Consider the following 10498-nt stretch of genomic DNA (forward strand, 5'->3'; position numbering starts at 1 on the left):
CTATGACTAGGATGGCTGGAGTCTTTGACAATTTTTAGGGCCTTCCTTTGACACCGCCTGGTATAGAGGTCCTGGATGGCAGGAAGCTTGGCCCCAGTGATGTACGGGTCGTACGCACTACCCTCTGTAGTGCCTTGCAGTTGGAGGCTGAGCAGTTGCCATACCAGGCAGTGATGCAACCAGTCAGGGTGCTCTTGATGGTGCAGTTGTAGAACTTTTCATGCTTCACCATAGGGATGGTATTGGTGATGAGCGGTGCCTGGTTTCCTCCAGACGTGATGCTTGGCATTCATGCCAAAGAGTTTAATCTTGGTTTCATCAGACCAGAGAATCTTGTTTCTCATGGTCTGAGAGTCCTTTAGGTGCCTTTTGGCAAACTCCAAGCGGGCTGTCATGTGCCTTTTACTGAGGAGTTGCTTCCATCTGGCCACTCTACCATGAAGGCCTGATTGGTGGAGTGCTGCAGAGATGGTGGTCCTTCTGGCAGGTTCTCCCTGCCAATTTCGAGTGTCATAGCAAAGGCTCAGAATAGTATTTGTTTTTTATACATTTGCAAAAAATTCTAAACTGTTTTGCTTTGTCATTATTGGGTATTGTGTGTAGATTGAGGAAATGTGTTCATTTAATCAGTTTTAGAATAAGGCTGTAACGTGACAATATGTGGAAAAAGGGAAGGGGTCCAGATTCTTTCCGAATCCACTGTAGGCTCCAGTGTATATTATATACCACATATATATTATATATACAGTATATATTTCCTTAATTATTTTTGCCCTGCTGGCACCTACTACCATATCAGTTTCAAAGGCACTTAAATATTTTGTCTTGCCCATTCAACCTCTGAATGGCACCCATACACAATCCATGTCTCAAGGCTTAAAAATCCTTCTTTAACCTATCTCCTCCCCTTCATCTACACACTGTCAATGTTTTGTCTACTCCGAGTATATGACATTAGAATTATGCCTTAATCAATTGACTTGATGGATCAGCTTCTCACATGAGCTTTTATCGACAGGTTAGTGGTTATAGATATTTTTATGATTCTGGGGTTTAATTAGCTCATGTCAACCCATGGAAATGTGAAGCATAATGAGTTTGTTGTTTGTGAAAGAGAATAAAGACGTTTATTCTATTAAGACACAAGGAGAGCGCATGATTGGTAGGTCTAAGTATTAATAGTAATTAAAAATGGTGGAAAACATCTTCTACATTCCAATTAAAGTGAGATGAGAAAATGATGGTTAATATAGCTATAATGTGATCCATTTTAGTCAGATTAATATTGTAAGGCAAAATATTGTGCTTGCGCATCATTAAGATGTTGACACATGGTTCATTTTCAAAAATGTTTTACCTATAGCATTAATTATTCAAATTGACACAAACATGGCTGATGGTACATTTGTTGAAAGTAACCAGCATTATAAACCAGAAACATGGAGATAAACAGATATTGTGCACTTCTTGCCAGCTGTTACTTTCATCCCAAGGCTGTGTTACTCCTGCCCTGCTGCAGGTACAAAAGTAACTTTGGGGTAATTCTGTTCTCATCTATTTAATTTAAATTAATTTAGCCTAGAAATAACATTACAGTTGCTAATAGTAGATGACATATATACGTTGTTTGTCATAAAATATGGCGTCTCTAGCTCTATCGATCTCTGAGTAATTAGGAAAAAAACGAACTGTTACTTTTGTCCATGTTCTCCCTCTTGTTCGTTTCATGTCTCAGGCCCTTCGCCTGTGCAGCGAGAGGGCGGAGTTATCTGTTTAAGAGATGGGTGAATGTGCTGCTAAAAAGGCAAACCTGGGAGGCAAATCCGTGGGATGCAGACGAACATATCAAACAAACCCCTGTTCATGATTCCACACGTTCGCAAAGAGGCATGCGCGATTAAAACACAGTCATATCAAGGGCTCCGCTCTACAGCGTGATTGAAATTTAAGGCAATGATCCCTTTTTAGTGGAGGCTTCATTCACGGTAAACGCTGCATATGTCGGCTCAATCGGAAATGACCTTTACATTTATATTGCGAAATCTCTTAACGCTTCAGCTTTACAGATTGAATAGAACCCTAATAATATAAGTGTTCTGAGCTTTGATAAACGCTGGGAGCAATATCTAGATGTTGACCCATATTTTATTGAATTTATTGTGTAAAAAAAATCTAATTAGAGAAAATTACAGAGGTCCGGACCTCGGTGTCCTCATAAGTAGTTATAGCCATCCAACGGAAGAGTAGGATATGACGGAGAGAGACACACCAGACAAGACAGAGACAGCAACAGAATAATAGGATACGATGAATGAAGAGAGACACCAGAAGAACAGAACAGGCCATAACAGAAGAGGATAGACAAAGGAGAGTAACTAACAATAACCTAAGACAGTAAAAGACTAGACACAGAGAAAGTGACAGAAGAGATGGAGAGAGATCGGAGGTGGGTATCACTTCAAGCTGCTCTATAGATTCTATTTAGTTTTATTTAATTGCACAAATTATAACAGTTGAAATACAGACAGTGAAAAAGAAACAGGGTTAAAACCTGTCTGGGCTAGGGGGCAGTATTTTCACAGCCAGATGAAAAACGTACCCAATTTAAACAGGTTACTACTCTGGCCCAGAAACTAGAATATGCATGTTATTAGAAACACTCTGAAGTTTCTAAAACTGTTTGAATGGTGTCTGTGAGTATAACAGAACTCATATGGCAGGCAAAAACCTGAGAAACATCCAAGCAGGAAGTGAAAAGTCTGAGAATTGTAGTTCTTCTTTTGATTCTCTATCGAAGCTCCAGTGTCTGTGGGGTGACGTTGCACTTCCTAAGGCTTCCATTGGCTGTCTAAAGCCTTCAGAAAGTGGTTTGAGCATTTTCCTGTCACTGGGCAGATAATAGGAGCTCAGTTACTGAGTGGTCTGCCTGGCAACAAAGGGATTGGATATGCTCGGTCCCGCGAGCGCGCCCCTCCTTCTTTTTCTTCTTGAATGAATATGCTATTGTCCGGTTGGAATATTATCGCAATTTCACATTAAAAATACCATAAAGATTGATTTTAAACAGCGTTTGACATGCTTCTAAGTACGGTAATGGAACATTTTGACTTTTCGTCTCTCGTTCCGCACTCGCGCGTTATGCCATTGGATAAGTGATGTGTACGCACGAACAAAACGGAGGTATTTGGACATAAATATGGATTATTTGGAACAAAAACAACATTTCTTGTGGAAGTAGCAGTCCTGGGAGTGCATTCTGACGAAGATCAGCAAAGGTAATACAATATTTCTAATACTAATTCTGAGTTTAGGTTGCCCCGAATTTGGCGGGTGTCTGAATAGCTCGCCGTGATGGCTGAGCTATGTACTCAGAATATTGAAAAATGTGCTTTCTCCGTAAAGCTATTTTAAAATCTGACACAGCGGTTGCATAAAGGAGTAGTCTATCTATAATTCTTAAAATAATTGTTATATATTTTGTCAACGTTTATGATGAGTATTTTTGTAAATTGATGTGCACATTCACTGGACGTTTTGGTGGGAATACATTTTCTGAATATCACGCGCCAATGTAAAATGCTGTTTTTGGATATAAATATGAACTTTATCGAACAAAACATACATGTATTGTGTAACATAATGTCCTAGGAGTGTCATCTGATGAAGATTGTCAAAGGTTAGTTCTTCATTTCGCTGTGTTTTGGGTTTTATTGACACATGTCCTTGCTTGGAAAATGGCTGTGTGATTATTTTTGTCTATGTACTCTCCTAACATAATCTAATGTTTTGCTTTCGCTGCAAAGCCTTTTTGAAATCGGACAATGTAGTTAGATAAACGAGAAGTGTATAATTAAAATGGTGTAAAATAGTCGTATGTTTGAGAAAGTTGAATTATGACATTTTGTTGTTTTTTAACCTCTCTCGGGTATGTGGGACGAAATCATCCCACCTAGTCAACAGCCAGTGGAATCGAGTGGCGCGATATTCAAAAACCTTAAAAATGCTATTACTTCAATTTCTCAAACATATGACTATTTTACACCATTTTAAAGACAAGACTCTCGTTAATCTAACCACATTGTCCGATTTCAAAAAGGCTTTACAGCGAAAGCAAAACATTAGATTATGTCAGGAGAGTACCCAGCCAGAAATAATCACACACCCATTTTTCAAGCTAGCATATGTCACAAAAACCCAAACCACAGCTAAATGCAGCACTAACCTTTGATGATCTTCATCAGATGACACTCCTAGGACATTATGTTATACAATACATGCATGTTTTGTTCAATCAAGTTCATATTTATATCAAAAATCAGCTTTTTACATTAGCATGTGACGTTCAGAACTAGCAAACATACCGAAAACTTCCGGTGAATTTACTAAATTACTCACGATAAACGTTCACAAAAAACATAACAATTATTTTAAGAATTATAGATACAGAACTCCTTTATGCAATCGCGGTGTCAGATTTTAAAATAGCTTTTCGGCAAAAGCACATTTTGCAATATTCTGAGTAGATAGCTCGCCATCACGGGCTAGCTAATTTGACACCCACCAAGTTTGGCATTCACTAAACTCAGAATTACTATAAGAAAAATTGGATTACCTTTGCTGTTCTTCGTCAGAATGCACTCCCAGGACTTCTACTTCATCCACAAATGTTGTTTTGGTTCAAAATAATCCCTAGTTATGTTTAAATATCCTCTGTTTTGTTCTTGCGTTCAAGACACTATCCGAACGGTGACGCGCGGATGCATGTCGTGACAAAGAACTGCCGGAGTGGCCAGACTGCGCTGAACTGCCGGAGTGGCCAGACTGCGCTGAACTGCCGGAGTGGCCAGACTGCGCTGAACTGCCGGAGTGGCCAGACTGCGCTGAACTGCCGGAGTGGCCAGACTGCGCTGAACTGCCGGAGTGGCCAGACTGCCCTGAACTGCCGGAGTGGCCAGACTGCCCTGAACTGCCGGAGTGGCCAGACTGCCCTGAACTGCCGGAGTGGCCAGACTGCCCTGACCTGCCGGAGTGGCCAGACTGCCCTGACCTGCCGGAGTGGCCAGACTGCCCTGACCTGCCGGAGTGGCCAGACTGCCCCGACTGTCCCGAGTTGCCAGACTGCCCCGACTGTCCCGAGTTGCCAGACTGCCCCGACTGTCCCGAGTTGCCAGACTGCCCCGACTGTCCCGAGTTGCCAGACTGCCCCGACAGCCTGGAACGGCCTGCACCTGAGCCACCTCCAGGATAGGTGGGTTGGGGAGGGAGGGTGTAGCACAGTGCCGTCGTTGACGGCAGCCACCCTCCCTTCCCTCCCTTATGGTTTAGGGGTTATTGTTTGTTGGGTTTTTGTTGGGGTATTGGGGATTTTCTTGTTTTTCTTTTTTAGGTGCATTCCGGGGTCTGCACCTTGAGGGGGGGGGGTACTGTCACGTCCTGACCAGCAGATGGAGCTAGTGTTTTAGTTTTGGTCAGGACGTGGCATGTTTGTGTTTGTTAAATGTTGGGTTGATGATTGGGACTTCCAATTGAAGGCAGGTGTGTATAGTTGCCTTTGATTGGAAGTCCTATATAGGTGTGTGTGTTTGTCTTTGGGGTTGTGGGGAATTGTTCTGTGCTTAGCCGTGTGCCTAGTCAGACTGTTATTGTCGTGTTATTGTTTTCCTGTGGATGCCTTACTGGAGTCTATTAAAGTATGAGTATTCACAGTCTCGCTGCGCCTTGGTCCTCTTCTCTCCAGTACGACATTTTCAAGGATGAGTACAACTTATTTTGTGACACCAGGATTAGAGAGAAGGAGACATCATTGGTCTCCGTAGTGGCACCGTGGTCTAAGACACTGCATCTTAGTGCTAGAGGCGTCACTACAGACACTTGTTCGATTCCAGGCTGTAACACAGCCGATATTGGGAGTCCCATAGGGCGGCGCACAATTGTTTGACCGGGGTAGGCCATCATTGTAAATAATAATTTGTTCATAATTGACTTGCCTAGTTAAATAAAAAAAGGCAACGCTTGAGTTTAAAGTTTGGGGAAGCACATTTTTACCATAAAACGGCACCTTTATAATAAAGCATTCCATGCGTCATCGCATTTGTAGACTTATGTAAGATAGCCTACTATTCGTAATGTGACGAGTAGATTGGATAGTCAGAATTTAGGATAATAATATAACTCAATCACTGTTTACAAAAAAGACAGTTCAATGCATAGCTGAGCGTGCATTGCGTAGAGTTCTTCAGATACGTTTCTTTGCACAGCAAAATGTGGCTTTTTATAAATACGCTACATTTCAAGCACTTCTACTACACTTGACTGGCCACATTAGCACCATCTGTTTTAATATGATAGGCCTATGAGAAGGGCAGACACAAACAGTATGACTCCATTTAAAATGGAGGAAATTATTGTTTAAAACCAGACTTAAGTGGCACCGACCCAACAATGATCAAGAGTAACTATGCACAGTGCGCACTCACCGGGGGTATTGCCGATGTGCTGGTGCCAATAAGATAGGCCACAAGGCCTGCTGCTGTTCACTCAATTAAGATGAGAATTTTGATAACTAAAAGACAGATTAGTATATTCACTGTCTTCTCTTTACAGAAATAACCATTTGCATTCTAAACTATGTTTCCCCCACAATTTGTATTTTGAAATATTGCAATATGGCAGGCTGCGCCTCTACTTTTCATTGACAGTTGCAACTCAACAACCATGTATTTGACATTTGCCAGTGCAATTTGACTTCCCAAATTGCACCGGCTGCCTGTTCTTCTGACTGTTAGCAATGCGATTTAAAACAAAAAAAAGTGAATGATCCGCTGTGGCCAAATCATGCTTTTGTAGCCTATTTTGAATGATTGTATTTATTTCTGTATAGACAGGATTAGTATAATTAGGCTATATAATTTCCCTACCCTTACTGACAGCCACCTATGAGAGACCACAACATAGAAGACTAAGAGACAGCAACAGAAGAGGGCAGAGAAAGTGATGGAGAAAGGAAGTGGAGGGGTGAGCGCACAGTAGACTGTATCACTTAAAGCTGCTCTATGGATTCTAATTACTGCACAGTGTGAGTGTGTGTGTGTGTGTGAGAGAGGGGGTGTTTGGATACTGTGGGATTCTTTAATCAGTTTCACTCATTGGACAGGTCAGAGTCTATGTTTGAAGTTGTTGAGTGGTTTTTGGCAATACACTGTGTTCACAGTAGCAACTGTAATTGAGTACTGGCAGTGTCTGCTGTGGCAGGTGGGAAATTACAAATTTCCAGAAAAATATCTCATCTCTCAGTGTTCTAATCTCTCAATGTTCATCTGAAAGTGCACCAAATCCATGAATTTAGCTGTTGAAAGGATGCCCCCGGACCCCCCAACTGGCTTTGGACTAAGCCCCCAATCTTTCCAAATCCTAGAAACCGCCCTGCTTGTTTACAAGCAGGACGTAAACTACACCTCCATTAGGAAGATAGAAATCTTAATTGATGATTTTTCTATTTGACTGTAATGTATTTTTATATAGGGTACACTTTCTTGTTCTGAACTTCTAACGCGATTGGGGCGGTTGTGGCTTCGTGACCGTGATCACAAGAGCAGCTGCTCACCAATTTGACGGCTCCAACACAGTTCCACCTTCGATACCGCCAAAACATCCTCTATGTGGGTGTCTGCTATCGCTGCTTAATGCTTGATCTGATTGAATCTAGGCCCAAATGTTTGATACTAAGCCAAATCAGGATGTTTTTTTTCTGTTGTGACACATTCGTTTTAAAGGTGCATGTGTAGGTTGCTCTATGAAAAGTGAAGTTTTCCGTTAAAGATTCTCAACTGGAATTTCAGAACACACCAGCTATCATTTCTCTGCATTCGTAACACATGCTATCAATTCTGTACATTTAGAACACTTAGTATAATATCTGTGCACTCAGCATACAAGCTATCATTTCTGGACATTGCTCATCTGTGATCTTTGTCCTCCTTGTCCAGCTGAGCAACGAGATGCAGCTGAGCATTATGAGGAAGGTGAAGAGTGGGGAGCTGACCATCGAGGATGCCCTGAACCAGGCCAGGAGAGACAACCAAGAGCAGCTAAAGCAAAACCTGGCCACGGAGGTATTATAGCCTGGTACCAGATCTGTTTGTGCTATCTTGCCAAGGACCTGTAGTATAATACCTCCACAACCTGGTCCCAGATGTGTTTGTGTCGTCTTGCCAACTTGTATGGTCATGTTACTCATTGAACTTAAAGTGAGTTTTCACCAACAATGAATTCAGCAGGAGAAATTCTGCCCACATTAATTTTCAATGAGGGCACGCAGAGAAATGTGCAGGGGAATGTGGGAAGGTGAGCGGCGAGAATCCTGTTAGCAGACCGGTAGAAAAAGTTGAGCTCTGCTTTATGCAAATTTAAAGCAAAGGAAAGCATTGGAGCGAAGCGCCACCTCTGGTCAAAACCCTACGCTAGGAGTTAGCATGACAGCACAAAGAGATCTGGGACCAGGTTGGAGGTAAAAGTATTGTACTACCGGGCCTCGAAGTCAGCACAGGAAACCATGGCAACAACAAAGCCTGGGTTTAACCTTGGACGGTCTTTGCACACACATAATGAACTTCATCGACACACGACACGGTACATGTCGTCCATGTTATTCTGTCATTCACTATCAACTTCGAAGGTACGCTGTTCTTCTGATCTGTTCCTGCATCATTGTCATTGGTTTATTGGTCTCCATTGCAGGAACAGCTAGCTTCCCAGTACAACTTCAGTGTTTACAAGTACAACCGCTACAGATGGCAGAAGCGCATTCTTCAGGTGAGTCAGATATGGGTCATCTTTTGACATTGAGTTAAGTGTTATAATAACTGGTGTTACAATGTCTAGAAACAGTCAATCTTGAGTTGTGATAACAGCTACCACATGCTGAAAGCCTGTAGTGTGCTGGTAGAGATACCCTGTCATGCATCATTGAGTAAAAGCTGTGAAAATCTCAGAGTAATGTGAATCTCTATACTGTATGTTTAGATTGACTTCAACACTAAAATGGTGTGCAGCATAGAGAAAGGCACCGTAATGCGGCAGCTGCCCTTCCTGTGTGTTAAGAGCTGTGACGACAGAGTTGGGGCCAAGTTCTCCGTCTCTTTCAGAGGAAGACATGACTATGAGCTGGAGGCCACCTCACTGGAGGGCAAACACAAGGTAAGAGAGTCATCCCTGCCCCTAAACTCTAACCTGTTATAGAGGTGGACAGCAGCTTGGTTTGTGTAGAGCCATAGCAGATGTAAAAGAGTTCAATCACTGTCTCTGGTGCTACTTCCCTTGATCGGTTAATAGGGTGCCACTCAGCTTCTTGACATAAAAAATGAAGACATTTTAAGGAATTGTTATTTTCAATTAAGACTCACGATTTTTGATTGAGGCTTTTTGACACGTGTAGATGATGCAGTTTGTAAACAAGATCGTCTACAGAAACGTCTACAGTCATCCATTAGAGGGCAGTGAAGAGAAGTGTGAATGGCCTCCAGCACCAAAGACCCTCATGGAGGGCCTGTTGTTCCTGCAAAGAGGAGGCTTGGCATCGTTTAAATGGGTGAAGTATGTGTGTGATCTGTACTACACTACTATTACTAGTACCGCTACTACTACACCACTACTGCTACTGCTGCTACTACTTCTACTACTACTAGTACTGTACTATGACTACTGCACAGTGCTTTTACACAGTTTGGAAGAGTCCTACATTGACTATGAATCATTTACTATCTACATCATGATGTTATTTACACTTGTGTTCTTAGGTACGAGGCTCGCCTTCACCCTGGCCAGCTGAACCTGCTCCCCATCAGCCGACGGGCGGTAGATGAGGAGCAGTCCTTGCCATTTGTCATTCATTTCTCAGACGGGGACAATAGCTTAGAGAAGCAGCACAGCTGTGACACCTTCACTCTGCTGACACACAACAATGAGTACCAGTGAGTGACCATGAAAAACCCATTCAGAGACAGGTGTTTGGGACAGTTTTTTTAGGAAAAGACAGTTTCTTAGGAAAGTGTTTCTATTTTTGCAGTCGTTCTGTAAATGAGGCCTTTCCCAATGCCAGTCCATCTACATATTTAAATTAAATTCAGCAGTGATGTTGTAACTTTGTAACAAACTCTATTCTGACAAAGGATTCTTTCTGAAGAGTTGAGCATTGCTGCTGCTGTCTGACTTTTCTTATGACTGCATGCCTTGTATACCCTCCGTAAAACACTCCTATTTGACAACATACAATGTCATACATCTAGATGGGAAATGTTTGCCCAGTGATAGTCATTGTTTGCTCCCACAGCCAAGAGAGGAAGTTAAGACAAGTCATACTGATGTATTGCAGGTTCCGGGTACATGTGAGAGACCATTCTAAGAGCACAGAAGCCATCCAGAGAGAGAGGGATGCCTGGGTCCAGGCCATAGATAAGCTGTGCCTGGACTGGAAACGCAAGTCTCAGTCTGAGCACATCTA

General features: G+C 42.3%; 1 protein-coding gene across 1 annotated transcript; it reads left to right on the forward strand.

The window, feature by feature from the left end:
• Positions 1 to 7356: 7356 nt before the first annotated feature.
• LOC106567307 (uncharacterized) lies at positions 7357 to 10111 on the forward strand. The gene is made up of 6 exons (XM_045692757.1): positions 7357 to 7443; positions 7986 to 8111; positions 8737 to 8811; positions 9022 to 9195; positions 9434 to 9591; positions 9795 to 10111. The coding sequence occupies exons 1-6, from the start codon at positions 7357 to 7359 to the stop codon at positions 9970 to 9972; spliced, it is 798 nt and encodes a 265-aa protein (XP_045548713.1). The 3' UTR covers positions 9973 to 10111.
• Positions 10112 to 10498: the final 387 nt, after the last annotated feature.

This window comes from Salmo salar, chromosome ssa13, assembly GCF_905237065.1.
Source record: "Salmo salar chromosome ssa13, Ssal_v3.1, whole genome shotgun sequence".
Lineage (NCBI taxonomy): Eukaryota > Metazoa > Chordata > Actinopteri > Salmoniformes > Salmonidae > Salmo > Salmo salar.

Excerpts from the sequence above, each read along its gene's own strand:
- LOC106567307 (XM_045692757.1), top strand. The coding sequence starts at position 7,357 with ATGCCCCCGGACCCCCCAACTGGCTTTGGACTAAGCCCCCAATCTTTC. Across the intron at positions 8,112-8,736 it reads AGCAAAACCTGGCCACGGAG|GAACAGCTAGCTTCCCAGTA; the intron begins GTATTATAGCCT and ends TCTCCATTGCAG. Across the intron at positions 9,592-9,794 it reads GCATCGTTTAAATGGGTGAA|GTACGAGGCTCGCCTTCACC; the intron begins GTATGTGTGTGA and ends TTGTGTTCTTAG.